The sequence below is a fragment of the Sphaeramia orbicularis genome, chromosome 4 (assembly GCF_902148855.1).
Source record: "Sphaeramia orbicularis chromosome 4, fSphaOr1.1, whole genome shotgun sequence".
In the NCBI taxonomy this organism is placed as follows: domain Eukaryota; kingdom Metazoa; phylum Chordata; class Actinopteri; order Kurtiformes; family Apogonidae; genus Sphaeramia; species Sphaeramia orbicularis.
This window is the reverse complement of record NC_043960.1, coordinates 13,463,149-13,482,512: the sequence shown is the minus strand read 5'-3', so window position 1 is coordinate 13,482,512 and position 19,364 is coordinate 13,463,149. Positions and strand designations below refer to the sequence as shown.

Here is a 19,364-nt window from a genome sequence, read left to right as displayed (position 1 = left end):
GCTCCCAAGTCCTATTTTTAGGGACCAGTTTCATAGAAGCACCCATATACATCATATGTTTTAATTTAAATCTATTCTTACTTGACACCAATCAGATTAAACTGATATGCAGCTCTAGACATGCAGACTACCTACATTGTCATAAACAACCGGTATAATGAATAGCAGTGTTTAGATAAGTTTCACATGTTTCATTGAACCTTTTAAGTACCGAGTAATGTTGTTTACAAAGATTTGTGTTAACATCTCATTCTGTCTATTCACTTTCTTTAAATTGGATGGATTAAAGCCTATTATACGTCTTGATCCATCAACTTCCACAACAAAGCCTCATCATCATTCAACACCCTTCTCATATTTTCTCTTGCGAAAAATACAGGAAACACTGGATGAATGCATTTGTGTATTGTGCACAGTCTTGGATATGGAGTTAACTATGTAAATGCTATGTAACTAAAGTATAATACCTGAAGAAAAATGGGGCAGATGTGATCTATATTATGACAGACGCCTCATATCTTCTGTTCTGTTCATCTATTGTCTGTTCCAGAAGGTACAAGTGCAGCCTCAATGGACCCCGGGTGCAGGTGAGTTTTGTCCTGAGGTATATTAAGTTACTGGCGTTGTGAAGGGACAAGGCGTTTAAGAGCTTTCATATCACTTTTTCAGCTATTTACTGGGTATCTGCTCAGAAACCTGTACATTCATGAAACAATATCCTCACAGTATATTGTTGTTTACTGTATTTTTATATTGTTTAGACACAAAGATGCACAAGTGATTGTATCTAACAAACGTCACTCCTGTGCACAAACAAGGCAGCACCTTCACCACAGAGGTTATATGATCGTTCATGTTTGTTTGTCTGTCATTTGGTTTGCACAAAAGCCAAATGCACTGATTTTTATGTAACTTAGTGAAGGATATGTACTAAGGATGAACCTGTTAAATTTCCATAAAAAAGCGCTTTTTTCCCAACTTGGGTTCATTTAAAGCTTTTATAAATGGAATTATGCGTTTCAAAACATTTCCCTGTGGTCTACATAAACTGTAAAGCTATGCTTGGGTCTGAATTCGTCATTAATTAAACTCCACAGGTCCATCTTCAACCCTATTTCTGACTAATGATATGAGAAAGGTTGTTTTGAGCGCTGGCCCTTTAAATCCAAATGAGCCACTTCATGCCCCGCCCCCTCCAGGTTGTTGGTTGTGCAGCTCTGTCCCGTTCAGCCACTTGTGTTCGTTAATACAACCAACAACTTAACATTTTAGGTAATTGGCTTTAAGTTCGGACATATTTTTAGTGTTTACTACAACCGCTACTGCGGCCGACAAACAATTATGGCGTACTCTGAGAAATGTTCATCAGAAGTCTTGACCTTATATGTGCAAATGTCGTGATGTAACAAGTTATAAAACGTAACAAATTAAGCCAACTTTATGAACTGTTACGGTCCTCAAAAATACAAATAAATGTACCAAAGACTAATAAAAGTGGGTTTAGCCAAATATAACCCCTTTAAAACAACCAGTAATGCTGTAATGCTATGTTACTGACTTGACTTCTTCGCTGGAGTCTCTGTGCTTTATCGCCTCACAGGTTTTCCGTGGATCATCACAGGTTTTCCCTGGATCATCTCTGGACCTGCTGCTGTGGTCCTGCCTCTCTCCTCCTTCATCGTCATCACTCACTTATCCATATAGTTATGATAGTGTTTATTATATAGTTCCATAGATGTTCTAGTTCAGCTATCTGTGCATCAACTGCATCCATGTGTCTCCCCCTACCTCCCCCCTCTCCCCCAGTCTCTCTCTTATCTCTTTTCTGCTCCTTTACTCTCTCTCTTTAACCCCAGCTGGTCAAGGCAGACGGCCATCCTTCAGGAGTCTGGGTCTGCTCGAGGTTTCTGCCTGTTAAAGGGAAGTTTTTCCTTCCACTGTCACCACTCATAAGTGTTTGCTCCTGGAGGATTCTGTTGGGTTTCTGTAAATTAGCTTAGGGTCTGGTTTTGACCAACTCTATATGTAAAGTGTCATAAGATAACTTTTGTTATGATTTGGCACTATATAAATAAAATTTGATTGATAATGCTAACTGACAAACCAGGGTAAAGACCTTCGTTGTCATGGGAACAGTCAAGAGTGGCCTGTAGACATATGCAAAGTTCACAGACTATTATCGACCCCAGTGGGGATCTTCTAGTTGTTGCTGGGAAATGTAACTCGTGCAAATTTACAATTACTTCATCAACTTTATTGGTCAATAATTCAACTCAAGAAAAGTAAATACTGGGTTAGAAACACACATCAAAATTATATAAAGTGACCAAACAAGAATTCAGTGCTTACATACAGTATATACATTAGCCCCACCATTCTGACTCATGAATTATTATAGGGGATTATTTGGTTTTTTTTTTAAAGATACAAGTAAACACATACAGGTGAGTTAGACAACTTTTCCTACAGAGCTATGGATAAGGCTGAGGTCAAATGACTTTTAAAGGTTCAGTGTGTGATATTTAGTCACATTGAGCAGTGAAGTTACTCCCTTTTCTTATCAATGGTAGCCATAGAAACTAAAAACCCTATTTATAGTCTTTCCTATTACTGTTGTGAGAATAATCACTCTAGTGCACACTCAAACGTTGCATCATCTGCAATAAAATGGAAGAAGGGAGACAAAGCAAGTCGGTTAAGAGCCCCTGTAGAAACATGATGTCACAATAATGTAATAACAGTATAATTAATATTCCGTTTCTGAAATTAGATTCTCAGTAATTCCCCTAAATCTTACACACTGGATCTTTAAAATGCTATACAAGATCAAATATCAGAATTGAACTATAAATGCTACGACAATGCATTATTCTTAATTGAAACCCATTCCAAGAATAAATGTTGCTTCTTGAAATGTCCGAGCTAGAGTAAATTTTCCCTCATACCTTACTGTGAATGTGATCCTTGTTTGAATGTTTTAAAATAGTACTAGAACATAAAGAAGAGCAAAAGGTCAATTCCCTTCGGTCTTTGTTTCCATACAGGAGTTGAGTGCACTGTGCTTGGTGAGATGAGATAAAGGCAGTTTGGGGAGGTTGTTAGTTGAAAGGCCAGACTTATTAAGCGTTGCTCCTCTCGTCGATTGTAAAAGTCTCCATGGGGCCTTTGCTCAGGGCCTTGATGTCATTGAGGAGACTGGTGGGGGTCAAAATGTGGGAAGACCCTGGAAGCCAAGTACAAAGAACAGTAAGATCTCAAATCAAAGCATTGAACCCATTCTTCAGTTTTTACTGGCTCCAGCAGGGGGAGTACACTGACAAGGTTTAAAGACAGGCAGCGACAGAGTTGACAGAAACATTTTAATTCCAAAAAGGATTTACAAAGAACCTCAGAAAATCTCCTAAAAAACTGATTTGGAGAGAGAGAGATGGAAAAACTTTGAATACACTGATATATCTCATGTATAATACTGTGAAATCAAAGTGTTAGATCAATAATGGCAGCTATGCATGCAATTAGATGTGCAGTAAGATAACATGTGCATGAAACAGGTACAACAGCGCAAAAAATACGTTCAAGTGGTTGGTGTAAAATAATTTTAATTATGTTAACCATCAGAGTCTGTGAAGAGTCTGTTTCTACAGGTTTACCAGGCGTTTCTATTTCTTTTGTAAATACTTTTTCAGGCTCATAGAAACATGAATTCTATTTAAATGCTTTATTCATCTTGTGTACATTTTTTAAATCACCTTGAGTATATTTTTCCATTCATATTTTTATACTTGAACTTCAGTCTTGTAGCTTTTTCATGTATGTGTATTGCTATGAGAGTTGCGCATGAAGTTTCATTGCAAAACACTGACAAATAAAAGTCCTTGAGTCCTTATGATAGAAGTGATTTAATACCTACATAGTGATGTCTTTTTAAATTTATGAATTAAAAGAGCACTTTTTATATGAGCTGAAATGACAACAAGTCTAAGTAAGACAACATGTGACTAATACGCCATTTTACAAGTCCTAAACAAACCTCCATTCATGCAGAATCAAATGTGTTGACATTAAATGATTTTTATCCACTTTATGCCTGATTTGAAAGCTTTTAAACACGTCTTTAGCCATCCTCTAACATGTTGAACTGTAAACTGATCATATTTAATACTGCGTTACTGCTGTGTTAATACCCACCGATGATGACTTCACAGGATTTGACGGCCTGGGTGACCTCGTAGGCGCAGCGCATCTCTGAGTAGCTGATTCCTCCTATGACAAAGATGATGAGGCGGGAGCCAGACCGCCGTTCATCCTGAGCGCTGGGTTTGTGTTTTTGACGAGCGCTGTGGGGGAGATGGAAAATCATGGAAACATAACATTTTATTTATTTATTTATTTATTTATTTATTTTAATCTTTATTTAACCAGGAAGTCCCATTGAGATTAGGAATCTCTTTTGCAAGGGAGACCTGGCCAAGGTAGCTGCCATACAAAGTCCAAACAACATAAAACACATACATGACACACAATTAACAATAAAACACAATAACAACTATTCAACCATAATGGCATCAAGAAAAACAGTGACATTCCTCCTTTACTGCACTTTACTTACGGCAGTACAGACAAAAATTAAAACAAAAAAAATTCACACTGCCAAAAATAAAGTCCCATATGCAATATTTCATTGGACCTCTTTAGCTTTGATTACAGGACACATTCACCATGGCATTCTTATGTCCACAACACTTATAAAGAATCACAATAAATGTTACAGCCCTTTTTACATCCATAGTTACATCATGTTTTTGCTGAGATCTTGTATTGGTAATGTTGCGTGAAGTCATCTTTATCACATCATAAATATTCTCAATGGGGTTCAGGTCTGGACTCTGTGGTGTCCAATCTATGTGTGAAAATGATGTCTCATGCTCCCTAGACCATTATTTCAAAATCCTGATGAATCCTGAATCCATCGTACAGTCTTTATGTTTTAACTCTTTAAGTGCCAGACAGTTAAGGGGCTAATAACCCTTAAAAGTGCCACAGAATTTGGCCGTTTTTCAGTATTTCGTGTCGTTTTTATATTATATAATATTTGAAGAATCCTGCAGGAAACCGCTCGGTAACATCCGACCGATTGCTGATTAGAGTCAAAACGCACCGGACGCAGCCGATTCATTATTGATCGTAATTTGCATAATTTATAATAATAATAATAATAATAATAATAATAATAATAATAATAATCTTTATTTATATAGCACTTTTCATACATTAAAAACTGTAGCACAAAGTGCTTTACATATCAGTTTAAAAATCAGTACCGCCCCACACCCACACCCACCCACTCACCCGCACACGCACACACACACACACACACACACACACACACACACACACATATACATGCAAACCCACAAGCTCACACATACTTAAGAAGACTGACTGAGCACGGGTAGACCAGAACAAAAATGTACAAGTAAAAGTAAAACATCAATTTAGGAGGCGCTGTCTCAGGGAGCCATCCGCACCAGGAGGCAGCCGCCGACCCCGGCGACCAGGCACCAGCAACACAGCCCCGCATCCCAACTAGTGGGAGAGGGCCAACTGGGACCCCCACCCACCAGAAAGGAGCGGACCCCAGTGAGAGAAGGCGCCACAGCCCCCGGAGTCCACAGCCGCCCCCCGGCATGGAGGGCTCCCTCTGATGAAACACCGGAGAATTAGAAACATTAAAAAGATATAAAAATATTATTTGGTCGCGTGACCTCAAATTCCCGTCTGCTTGGTCTCAAAAGGGGGACACAGAAAGAATGTCATCGAAATGTGAGAAAGAAATGGGGGTGGATGGTTTGTTTGTACACAAATATGGCGTGTTCTCCAAAGCCGATCTGATCGGCCCGTGGCACTTTACAGGTTGTTTTCGTAAAGCCGATTTAATCGGCCCATGGCACTGAAAGTGTTAAGCAAAACTGACAGTTGTTTATCAAACAAGCTTAAAAATCATTCACCAGATCAGTTTTGGTTAAAGATCTTATGACCATGTTGAAACGGCCTAATCTATATCCTCTCTATTAAACTGATGGTTGTTTATGAAATGAGAAGGTACTCACTGCATCACTTAGGGTTAAAAACGTTGCTGCAGCTGCAACATATTAATCACTGCAGTTATTGGAAGGCTCTTACTGATTTGCTAGGTTAAATGCAGACGGGGACTTATCTTGGCTAGGATGAGGAAATATTTAAGTAAAGTCTTCAACAGTCTCTTGCAAAAAGAAAAAAACTGCATCACAGACTGGATGAGACTGCAGTGAGTCAAAATCAGCACTAGAGGGAGACCTTTCATTCTGCATTTAGACATAAGAATCTGTGCAATATGTGTATGTGATCTGCAAAGTACAGTATGTTAAAAGACATTCTGATGACCCACCTGACGGCCCCAGAGCCGTTCCAGGCTGCAGGACACTCAGACTGATGTGGCCATTCTCTGGTGTCCAGTTTGTTCTCTACGGCATCCTGAAAGGACATGTTTGTGTTGTGTTACAAAAGCCCTGGTCAAATATTTGTCCATCTGTTGAAGGAGCTGTAAATTGTGACTAAATCGTAAACAGTTAAAGATACAGAAGTAACAGAGGAGACTACACAGGAATGTTAAAAGATGGGGAAGATTGGGGGGTCCATGAGCATGCTCCTCCAAGAGGAAACCATTTTAACATATCACCTTTAAATGTGGCCAAACCTGAACACGTAGGAGAAAAAACACTCTAGAACTAACTTGGTGTAACTAATGCTACAAACTTCGTGTAACTTGACTTTAAAACCTACTTGAATCTACTCTGAATTTATATGATATGAATTTTACTAGATGAAACATAAAAAAACTAAAACTAACTTAATTTCAACATCAAGTACTCAGTGACAACTCACTGACCTCCATAATGTCATTGCCAACCCCCACTGAAAAAAAATCACATCTATGTGAAGTGTAGACACTCAATTTTTGAAGTAGTAAACTAGTTTCAACTACATATTGTTTTCCTACACACATTGTTCTGTATCCTACTATGAGAGGAAACAGTTATCAACTATTTACAGGAAACAGGTACAAAATAAAAGTGAAAAACATAATGACCAGAATCTGTGAAAAGTCTGTTTTTGCATGTTTACCAGATTTCGGGCCATATTTAGTCAAAGTGCAAAATTACAGAACTGGTATTCAATTAAGTTACAGCAAAGACACTACTCTTGTTACGTCCCCGTTGGTTTCTGAGAACTGAACTCAACAGCAGATGATTAAGGCATTAGATCTGAGAAACTGTCAGACCTAATGCCTTAATTCTCTGGTGGCTTACAGGATGGAAGAAAACATCCTCACCTAAACTGAACAGCAAGAAAGTATGAAAAAACACATGTACTCTCACTTCACTATTATAATCTCCACAGTAAATGAACAAAAAAAGCATTTAGAGATCACACATGGGCCCATCTTTTCTTATATTTCTAAAGCCCAGAAACAAATGCTGTAAAAAGCCTCAGGGAAGATGTGATGCATTATAGATGCTAACATGATGCCATTCACAAACAGATAAAGCCCCATGGAAAAAAAACATATACGACACCTATGACCTGAATCTGATAACCTGCTTTTGTCGTTCCTCTACAGTTGCGTTTATTATTTTTCCCACAATGTTCATTCACTGGGACTGGGGCAACACACTAACCCAGATTGATTATTTATGTTAATGGCACATCTTTTAGTCTTTCTTCCTATCCTACTTCCTATCGAGACCTACTTTGAAATCACTGCCTCCTGGCTGCACTTACATGCTTTGCTGTGAAGGTATGCCACATAATTCAGACACTCTAACACCCAGTTTTTCCTGTTAGGTAAAACTAAGACGAAACAAACATAGGCAAAGAGAGTTGTCAGAAGTGTGAAAGTGAGAAAACATTATGGTGACAGACAAATGGAAGGAGGGCTGATGGAAAACACGATACAGCGTGAACTTTTCATCTCACTGACCTCCATAACATCTTTTATGACAGGAGTCCACCTGGACAGGTTGTAGGTCTGTTCCTGGGAACGATCCCGTCTGGTCGGTTTACGAGAGAAGAAACTGGGCTGGAAACAACAAAACAAGACACGACACACATAGGATTTTAAACGTAAAATACACTAAGTGACATGAGCTACACCTGCCCAGTGAAAGTACAAGTTAGTGTTTTGAATTCTTTATTTTAGTTAACAGTGAATGCACTTACTTTAGTGCATTTAACTGGTGTAAAATGATATAATGAGAGTTTTGTTTTGTTTTTAACCACTTACCGAAGTGATTATAGGGACCCCCAGTTCTTTCCAGTTCAGAATAAACTCTCGGTCATCCTCAATCTTTACATGTTGGATGAGTTTGCTTAAATTTTCATCTGTTGTTCCTACAAACCAAAAAAACAGACAAATCAAGGCCATATATCCCAATGACAATGCATCTCAACTAATCTACAAAGCAATTATAATCACTCTATAAACTAATGAGATTACATATTGTAGAATTATAGCTTTTGCTATTGTAGCTTTTATCTGTTATCATTCGTACTGATTTCTACGTTCTTGGTGGCATCAAAAAAACAAAAACAAAAAAAAAAAGACACTTTTCTAAAGCCAAAAACTAAAGAAAACATATTTGGCCAGGATTTCTAAGTAGAAGATAATGCATGCTCAGTTCGTATGTTGGCTGACTGTGGCCATTTTAACATTTAATTTGATTCAATTGTTCCTGGTTAAGTTGATATCACTTCTGCCATTAATGTGTATTTAGTTTCACTTGGGATATAACATCAGATTTCTTACTACTAAAGACCCATTTAACATGTATTTAACATGTCTACCATCAACTTCTTCAAAGTCATAATTCACCAGTACATTAAAAAAAATCCAGATGTCCTTAATGTAAGTTTGATTATCTGAAATATATTGTAAATAGTGCAACAGGAATTACAATGAAGAAAAAGAGCAATGTCATATCCACAAAAAGATCCATTTGAAGAATTCTGCTGACATTACATTACGGACACCTGGAATGATTTTCATTTGGAAAATCTGCTCTCAAAGAGTTATTTCTACTGAGAATTAATTAGTACAATTAAATACAATTGCAGATATGCACATCATGCATGAATGAAGTGTTTTTCCTCAGAGGGAAGATGTTGTCAATATCTAAAATGTTCACTTTAGCACAGGAAGATTTCAATACTGACCCTGCAATAAATCTGACTTTTTTGGTATAGTGTAGCAGAACAAAAATTTTAAAAATACCAATAAATGAGCTGAAATTCCATAATATTCTACCTATAAGAATATATAATATCCAATTACTTTTCTAATTTTGATTGGGTTTATAAGGGCCAAATAATGTACTAAGAAATTATTGATAGCTGAAGTTAACCATTTTCAGATGAGGGGGACAAAAACAATGGAAAAGAAACAGTAACAGAAATGTGACATTTCTAATATAGTCATCCAGCTGTGTTGAATGGAAACAGGTGAGCATAAAAATGGCAATACTTCGATAAAAGTCTGAAAGCAGCTACTTCCCAGACGATGATCTCACAGTAAATAGAGATGATGATGAAGTTTTAGTACCATTAAGGCTGAAAATGTACAGTAACACCGCTCTGATCTTGTCATAGGTGCTGTATGGGTGGAGCAGCACAGGAAGCAGTGTCCTCATCGGGTCTTTCACCTTCACTCCCTCCACATCAGACCCCACAGCAAGGTCCTACATAGCAACAGATGTGTTATTAGATGAAGATCCAGAATGTTTGTCCCTGTTGTCCCGCCCCTTGACATGTTCACGCAATAGTACATGATAAACATGTTTGGCAGCACGAACACACCTGCTCAGCTTTGCAGAGTCTCTCCACGTTGTTGGAGAAATGTTGCATACAGTCCTCGGCCAACTGCAGATGAACTGTTTTCTAGGATTCAGACACACAGAAAAAGCAAAAGTGACACAAATGTAGCAACGTAGTATCGATCATATTATTTACAAAGTTACAGTTTATCCCAGAAGCTGCAAATGATGACTTTCCATTCTGCCTTCCCTCTAACAAAATGATGTCATCCACACATGATGCCAGGTTTCAGAGGCACCACACCCAACCACAACATAATAACAACTCAGCTCTACATTTAGAAGGCAAATAGGAAGGTTTTGAGCACTAAAAAGGCCCTACACATTAAGCATTGATAATGTCATAAGAAAAAGAAAAATGAGAAAATAATGAAGGTATTTAGTAAAAGTGATTATATAGTGTATGTAGGTTTCATATGAATTTTTTTTTTTAATTTAATGTGTTGGTTTAAATGTAATCTTGCTGTATTCATTCTCTTCTGTTTGAACTTCAGTATGAATTATGTGTGTATGCTTGTTTGTTATGTTAATGTGTTAAATGTACAAATGTGTCAGGGTTCCTACAGGTTTCTATAAGTTAAATATAAGACTCTTTAAGACTACTTATAACTAAATTTAATGCTCTTTCACAGCCTTTCTGCTCCACTTATGTCAACCAGGTCTAGAATGATCTTTTCTCCGACCATGCATTATTAAATTTTCACTTCCCCATGGTTACTTTTCACTTGGGTCGCGTCCCTTAAACTTCCCAAAGTCAGCTTTCTCAGGTGACGTGAGCAACGATTGGCTGCACCTATGATGGACTGAATGTTCTGTGATCATTTTTCACCGGAGGCTGCAAAGTTAGTGATAACTGACTCCTAATTTCACTATAAATTGTTGTGTTGGAACGAGCGGAACTGAGTCGACTAACGTTACTTTCTTTCTAGTTTGGACATTTCCCAGACACATTTAAACACAATACAGCCAACAAGTTTATGACAACAGAACTTAAGACCTACCATATTAAATTTAATACATTTTAAAGATTTTTTTTAAGGTATTAAATGCAGATTTGTAAATTCAAGACTTTTAAGACTTTTTAAGACCCTGTGGGAACCCTGGTGTGCACATGTATTTACAAGAAGGTGGAGGATCCCCTGAAGTATAGCAAAGACTTAAGCAAGTGCCAATTGAGGATACTGATAAAAAGAAAAAAATAAAAGTCTAAAATAACCGTAATTATGTGTTTTATTTCCTTATTGTCACCTCAAGACCCAACACACCACAAAGAGTTTAAACAGACCCACCTCAGTCAGCTGTTTGCGGAAGGAAGGCATCTTCTTCATCATTTGGGCCAAATTGCTAATAGTGATCTGTTAATAAAAAGGGTCAATATTCAGATCAGAGTTCATGGTTCCAAGGTAGCACAAAAGCAGAAACCACAACACTGCACCTTTCCATCTGGCTGTTTCTTGCTGGCAGATATTTCCTTGACCATCTTTGGGATTTGTCTGTTGCAAGAAAAAAATGCATGAGGTAAAACAAGAGAAAATACAGACATTACAGGTTTTAGTAACTTTGAGGTGCTTGAAAACTTACTCTGAAACCTCTGCAATGTGCTTGTGCCTCAGTTTGACCCAGAGCATATCATCTTCATTCAGCTGAGCCTGTTTCTCTGAACCATCTTTAGACTTGTACCTGTCACAAAACACAACCCAGCTACTTGTTTCAGCTGAAAATGCTCTGTTTCAGGTACATCTTACGCTCATAAAGTTGAAATTATTTAGTTTTAAGACACAATCTTTTTATTCTTATTTACACACATCAGTAATCAACTTTGACCAAATGCAATGATTACATACTGAGTGCCAATTACAATTTATCTACCAAGAATCACAATCATTTTATGACAAAAGGTACAAATATTTTATTCCAAACTTTACGAGCAACGGTATAGTTGACAATAACTCTACATCATCAGATGACTAAAACTAAATATATGGGTGAAAAAATTGTTTTATAGACTAAAATTTAAAAATATGGAAACCAATTGAAATTTACAATGAAAAAACAAACACCCAAAACAAAATGTAACTGAGGGCAAAAGCAGATTTGTTTCCCTTGCAGTTGTTATAGTGATAAAAAGGCTTTTTTAAATAATTCAATAAAATATAGAAAAACATTATATAATTTTAATAAAATGGCTTTGCACAATATCAGATCTTTAACAAAAACAGTTCTCTCTTAACATTTTTGATGATATGCATTCTTTCAGTCTAATTTTTTCAGCTTCTATAAATCAAAGCTTTCCTCATTACACTTTAAAACTAACTAGAAGGAAGAAATAGCTTTAGTAAAGCTAATTCTTCAAAAATAAAACAACAAATACAAATAAACTATAATGAAATAAAAAAACAAAAACTATGAATGAAAACAAATGAAAATTTCAAAACCTTTAATAATTCTGGTCTGAGAAATAAATATGAAAAAGGAAAATATAATAATGAATGTGTGTGTTACTTGTAGGTGTCGTTCTGGACATCGATTAGGTCGTAGGCCATGGCCTGGTAGGTCAGCTCATGCAGAATGGGGCTGACGGGGTCAAAGCCTCGTTCAACTATCAACAGCTGGGCCTGGGTCTTTCCCTAGTGACGGAGTGGGAAACAGAGAGAACACAAATGTAACACAACATTAAAGTAAAAACAGAAATGTTACTGTCATAGAGCGATATATTTGTGGATCTCTGACATTATTTCAATGTTATCTAAAGGGAGGGGACAGACTGAAATTAAGACTAAACTCCATTTTTTTTTTGTTTCACTGTATTGTTGATAATGTATATGAAATGATATTTGTAATAAATGCATGTTTTAGTAAAATGTCCCTCACTTATGTTGATTTGTTTTAGTTCTGAATTACAAAAAAAGAAGCTTTTGAACTTTTTTTGTAAAGCAAAGGTGGGTGATTAAAAAAACTTTTATAAGGGATCTGTACTTTACTTCAGTATTTACTTACTCTACTGACTTCTTCTTCAAACACTTCTACATTCTACTTATATTTTTAAATCAAGTTCACTACTTTTAATGCATTTGAGGGAAATTATGGTTTACTTTTATGTAGCATTACTGTCCACCTTCAAAAAGTCCAACACTGATTTAAAAGCTAATGAAAATTCCTTTTGCATATTGGAGTGAATTTAAAGCTCAATATTTTAAGTCAATTATATTTTTTATTCGATTTAAAGTTACAAAATAGTTTCATTGTGCATTATATATTAACATGACATGAGGCTCAGTTGTATTTGCACAAACAACCAGTAGAAATATCTTCAAAGATCTACATTTTACATTTATAATTTGAATACAAAGCAGTAAAGAAGCTGAATCAGTGAACTTTACCTGTGTCTGTCTGGCTACTAGAGTAAAAAATGTGTGGACTTTTGCCACCTCTACTCTTAAAGAAGCTACATTTTTTGATTGAATTACAATAAAAACCGAGCATCTACTCCCATGTTAGGGGTGGACACTTTGTGCATGATCAGGTAATATTAAAAATGTGATCGGGGGCAACCATGAGCTTAAATTAGCAGAGGTTTATGATATACCACATGTTATGTCTTCAGCTGTTGAAGTAAATACCAGTCTTTTTGAGATCCCTTTAACTCCTGGGGATAATACCATGTTGCTGTGTTTACTGTATCAACATTCTTTGTTCCTGACCTTTTTCTTTCCGCTGTCGTCCATCTCGTAGTGCTTGGCCAGCTTGGCGTCCACCAGCTCTGCAAGGATCTTGGCATTCTCCATGTTGCTGTCTCTAAAAGAGTTTGATCAAACCAACATTACATCTTCTGCGATCAGGTACACAGAAACAGAGGAGAACAAATCAGTACCTTCATATATCAGTGACTTAAATGTTCTGTTTTAGTAGATTCCAACTGAAAAAGTGTTATGTCAAATCTGCGACGTTATGTACAGCTAGAGTACAATACAGACACAGATAAACTGTTTTAATCCCTGAGGGGAAATTCACATCATTCAGGGGAAGAAAAGAAAAGATAGAAAACTAAAAAGTGTATTGTTTCGCATTTTTAAAAACTGTTATGCAGTAAAACACAGTGACACACGTAACCATTGTATGTCAGTCATCTGTTGGAAAAGTGAGAATTCGAGCTGCAATATGGGTCACAGTTAAGTAACACATTCACATTCAATGGTGTCACTTCAGGATCCTGTCTTAAACAGGTCAGTGCTTGGGGGGCTGATGTATCCTGTAAGCTGAGAACACAGCTCCTCTCTGACTTACTTCTTGTATCGGACCCCTGGATACTCGTCCAACGTGGCACATAGGGTGACGAGCTGATCTGCGAGTGTATCCATCGTTGCCTTTTTATCCGGACTGTTGGGGCTGTAGATGCTCTTGAAGGCTCCTGGATTATCACATGTGAAGACCTGAAAACCAGCGGAAAAAAGCTTGAAATTTGTGTATTTCTTGTGCATTAAACTTAGGTTCAGAGAATACAGCACAACATGGGACGGAAAGACTTTATCGGCCAGATTTAATGACGCAGTCCAAAATAGCATGGGCGCAATCAAAAAAAAAAGCATCTATGGGAGAGGCCATTTACTACTAACTGGCAAAATGGTGAACACAGACACAGCCAGATACATGTAGAAATGAGACAGTTATCAAGCTGAATAGTTCATTATATTTCAGTATTTCGTCTGAAAACCCCTATTTGACTTGTTGAGCCTCCTGTTAATTAGGTAGCGTTTTATCATAGCACTCCAATAATGATCTCAGAAACAACTCAAATGAAACTGTATGTAGTCGATGTATTCTAACTAGGTCTTCCACTGTCTTTCCAAATAAATCAAAACAAGTAGAGAAACCTTTTTCTCTTCAACAGTAAATCAACAGCCACAAACCTCAGTAAATCACATTGTGTGACTCATTTTAATACTCTCTTCCCCAAAATGTGTGCTTTGAAACAGGAACACCCACAAATATATATGCAATGCACATGCAAAAAGTACCTGTGCCCATGTCTTGCCAGCTCTAATTTTGCGCAGCACCCCTGTAGTAAATTTTGACAGTAGTTTTTGGCACCAAATGGGGATTTGCGCTGGCACAAAGCATTAGTCAATCTGGCCCTTAGCCTAGAATTATTTTATTTAATCTTCTCTTTTGCTGCAGAATTCTAATGTTTAGGGGCAGCAGCTAATATTATGGTTATTTATTCAATTGGATAAGCACAAGGCGAAAAATAATCATCACATCATAGCTTTATTATTATAACACTATTGCTTTAATGACAATTACTATAACATCAAGGAGCAATTATGTATGACTTCATGTAACATTTAAAAAGGTAGTTTAGCAAATTCACATAACATTCCTAAAGTAGAGCTAAATCTAGAATAAAACTGTGTTCTTAGTTTTTAAATCAAACATTTAAGTAAACTATAACGGTTTACTCTTTCCTAAGACAACCAGTAACTAACACTATTAAAACAAATGACTGCATCATGGCTAAAAACTTTAATCATAAAATATACACTTTTCCTTTTCATCGTCAGAGCAGAAAAATAACTTCGAGTGCACAAAAAAACCTGTCTGTAGTCTGCATAAAAAGAGGAAGTGGACATTACATATAACCCATACATTTACAAACTCTGCAAAAACTTACTTGTGCCTCTTGTGGCATAAAGGACATGTTTATTTCTTTACAGACTCGTATGTACTTTGCACAATACAGCTTCATTTTGTTGAACAGCTCATCAGGGCAGTCTGTGGGAACAAAAAGCTTTTAGTTTGACAATTACAACAATGTAAAAAAAAATGAAATAAAAAAATAAACAAGACTCATTCTGCTGGTTCAGTGTATTTCAGCAGTGATTTATGTTACTTACAGTCTGTAAAATAAACATATGCTGCTTTGTACTTGGGTTTAGGCTTAAAGTCAGCGATGAAGGCATCCACACACTGTTATATAAAACAGAACTTTAATTTCAGCAGAAAAAAAAAACATCTGAATGAAGCAATAATTCATTGTCAAATGTACAATGATAGATATAGAGTCATCATGACAAACCTTAGATGTTGGTGACATGAAGTAGATGGCCTTCATTTCTAGAACAGGCTCTCGGCTTTTGTAAAGATCCTCCACAACTACAAAAGCAAAGATATTGATGTGAAGATTGGCTACAAACATACTGACTCAAGTTAATTAAAATCAGCATAGTTTCTGGTAGTCATTACTGTTGCGGAAATAAAGCCTACTTGTTATTTTCTCTGACATCAGATCTGACATTTTGCAGCATGATGACAGGAGTTTGGTGGTGAACGGGTCCAGAATTAATATCTGTGAGCAAAACAGATGTGTAGCTGTCAATCAAATGACACATTAAACTTGCATAATGCTTTGCAGCTTTACATGACCAGGAGCACAGCTGTCATTTCGAAGTTGTCGTATATGTGATCAAGGTTTGTAGCTGTGTTGGGTAAATGATGACTGACATACCTTCCATACTTCAGACTTTCTGCAGTCTGTAATAATTGTTTCTTTTATTCCTGCAAAAGACACAGAAAATACCATAATGAACATGAATACATCCAGAAAAAAGTTAGAATTCAGGATTAAATTTTTGAAACATTGTTTGTCTTTGATCACTTTCTTTGGTGAAAGGGTCTGGAAACCTATCTTGAAAGGGTTAAGGTTCTTAAGTTCTGGCTAAATTGTTTAATGGTTTGTGTAAGGCTGACTGAGGAGTCACATCTTATGATTTTAGAGCTGAAGAAAGAGAATAAGACAGAGAATCAACTGATTATAACTTTAATCCTTATTTTCAAGCCTTATTTTTCCTTACTTCTATGTGATGTTTGTTACATTAAACCACTTTTGCATAAAGTTGAATTAACATGTCAAATTTCACAATGCACCCCTGAAACCTTCAATGATAGTAAAATCATTTCCTCTTATTTTAAGTCACAACACAAACTCTTAACCACAATCACTGTTGTGAAGCCAGTATGAAGTTGGATATTTAACAGATATTCAGTCCGAGAAACCTCAGGCGGCACTGGCAACACATCTGTCTCATAAGCTGGCAGTCTCAACTATTGCAAACAACTGAAAAACTAACAAACTAACTTTAAAAAAAAATGAAATGGCAATATAAGCAATATACCTTATCCATGTTAAAGAAATAAGTGTTACAACATACATGACAACAAAAATCACATGATAATTTTTTTTCCATTTCAAACCTATATTTAAAGTCGGAGCATTATAAATGTGATGATCAACGGCTTCCAACTTATGTGAGTTAGTAAAACGAAACATTCTCTTTGTAATTGATATTATTTGCTATCTTAACACTTTATTTTACTTCATTTAACTATATTCACTACCACAACAGGATGTCTACATTTCAACGACAACTTATCCTCAACCACAGAGCAACGCGACAGGAAACAGTAACATTAGACGAAGGGTAAGAAGACTTAGACATTGTTTTTAAGTGTTTTTCTATCTTTTGTGTCTTCGGGTTTCAAACCATCAAACTAGTTGAACTTATTGTTATGTAAACACTGTCATTATTTTGTTGACGTTAATAATTCTCAAGTCAGACATAAGGCGGGGCTGAAGGGAAATAAAGTGACCTCGTCCCGACTACTCATTCAAAAAAAGTGACTAGAAAAGACGAACTTGCCAAAATTACGGCCAAAACAGTGGCAGTTAGTTAGTCCAGCTTTAGGACCCTCTTATTTTTATATCGATCTATCATAAACTATGCAGAAATAACAGAGTGAAACTTAAAGTTCACTGACATTACAAGATGAAGAGTCACACCAGAAAACACACATATTAATAACAACGGCGAAAAGAGTCTCAGTTACGAATGGGGTACACTACACTGCTCTACTCTTATAGTTATCATTCACCAGTGGGTTAAACTTACTTTTCCAAACTAATTTTTTCAGTCCGTGTTCGGAACCCGTTGCCATCTTGTTTCTTTTTTCTTCTGCGCCTCTTCCGGTCCCGTGTCCCTGGACTCTGACGTCATCTGCGTCAACAAGTGTGCGACTGAAATTTGTTGTAGTTTTTTTTTTTTTTAATTATTTATTTTTGCATTTATTTTAACGTTTGACTTTTGTTTCCTTTTTATTTGAAAATGTACATTTTGAACTATAAAATGACATATATGCTTGTGTATATAATAATAGAAATTATTTTTATTTATTTAATTTAATAGGGACAGTGCATATTAATGAACATTTACAACAACTGCAGCTGTAAATATGCCAGATTGTAGCAGCAGTGCTAATTTCCATCTGTAGTCCCTTGGCAGGTGACGAGAAAGACAGTTGACAAAAAAGGCAAAATATTGTAAAAGACATCATAAAAAGACAGTAGACAGAAATGCAAAACATCCTAAAAACACACAGAACAACACAGTGAGGATGATCTACTGATGGTCACAGGCTTGGTTTTCCTTCATCCAATGTTTAAGTTGTGATTTGAAGGAGGCATATGATTGTGAGTCTCTTATGTTATTGCACAAGTTATGGAGACCTGTCCTAAACAAACAAACAAATAAAGATGCCAGATGTCAACACAAAGAGAAAGTAACTTGAAGTGAAAGCTATGATGTGAAAACATTAAAATGGGAGTACAGTCTCATTTCCTTTCAGCTTGTGTGTGTGTGTGTGTGTGTGTGTGTGTGTTTGTTTTGCTTTTGACAATTATCTCAACTCAGTCAAGGTTTTACTTGACAAGAAAATGACAAAACCATTCCAACCAATCTCATCACAGGAGGCAAAGCTGAAATCTAAATCATTAAAAAAAAAAAAAACATCACCAAAGGTAATTTCAGGTACAACAAACACAATATCCCAGCAGTCAAAGTGAGCAGGTTCCATGTAATGAAAATGCAGCAAGAGTATGGCTTTAAAGTTGTTCTTATAGCTACATGGGCTAAAACATACTTTTCTACATGGTGAGTCACTCAACTAAATCAGTACATTTTGAAATTAATATATTAAATAGCATTGACACACTAGATTGCAGCATTGAAGACAATGTGACACACTTTTCAGTATTATCAGGTATCTCATAGTGTTGAAGAAAATCCTCATCTCAAAATAAAACACCGTTAGTGTTAATATGATACGTTTTTGTAAGGATGATCAATTACAATTACAAATTATGAGTCATATAAGAATATTACATAACTGTATTGCATAATCTTACGGACAATACTTGTTTATAGACAGGAAGTAATTATCAGGTTCGGAAACATGTAGGAATTGTACAATTGTAAATTGACATTTTTGCTTCCATCACTGCTGTGATGGAAGAAATATCAAATTTATCCATTACTTACTCTGAATCAGGCCTCTGTTATAACTATTATGTTATTTTCCAGGTTTTGTAACCTATAGCTTATTAACCTCTATCACTTTGTATGTCTG

General features: G+C 36.3%; 1 protein-coding gene across 1 annotated transcript; it reads right to left on the bottom strand.

Annotated features, from left to right (window-relative positions):
* Positions 1 to 2,237: 2,237 nt before the first annotated feature.
* On the bottom strand, positions 2,238 to 17,945 carry stxbp3 (syntaxin binding protein 3). The gene is made up of 19 exons (XM_030132672.1): positions 17,852 to 17,945; positions 16,411 to 16,460; positions 16,170 to 16,251; positions 15,982 to 16,058; positions 15,800 to 15,872; positions 15,577 to 15,677; positions 14,193 to 14,338; positions 13,610 to 13,703; positions 12,411 to 12,535; positions 11,490 to 11,588; positions 11,344 to 11,401; positions 11,198 to 11,263; positions 9,892 to 9,972; positions 9,638 to 9,773; positions 8,324 to 8,430; positions 8,021 to 8,119; positions 6,428 to 6,513; positions 4,189 to 4,337; positions 2,238 to 3,223 (listed from the first exon to the last, which is right to left on the bottom strand). Exons 1-19 carry the CDS (start codon positions 17,895 to 17,897, stop codon positions 3,120 to 3,122), a joined length of 1,779 nt encoding a protein of 592 aa, XP_029988532.1. The 5' UTR covers positions 17,898 to 17,945; the 3' UTR covers positions 2,238 to 3,119.
* Between the last annotated feature and the right edge of the window lie 1,419 nt (positions 17,946 to 19,364).

Coding starts and splice junctions, on each gene's coding strand:
- stxbp3 (XM_030132672.1), bottom strand. CDS start 17,897: ATGGCAACGGGTTCCGAACACGGACTGAAAAAATTAGTTTGGAAAA. Junction 16,461..17,851: donor GAAAAAATTAGTTTGGAAAA/GTAAGTTTAACC, acceptor TGTCTTTTGCAG/GAATAAAAGAAACAATTATT. Junction 12,536..13,609: donor ACGACAGCGGAAAGAAAAAG/GTCAGGAACAAA, acceptor CTCCGTCACTAG/GGAAAGACCCAGGCCCAGCT.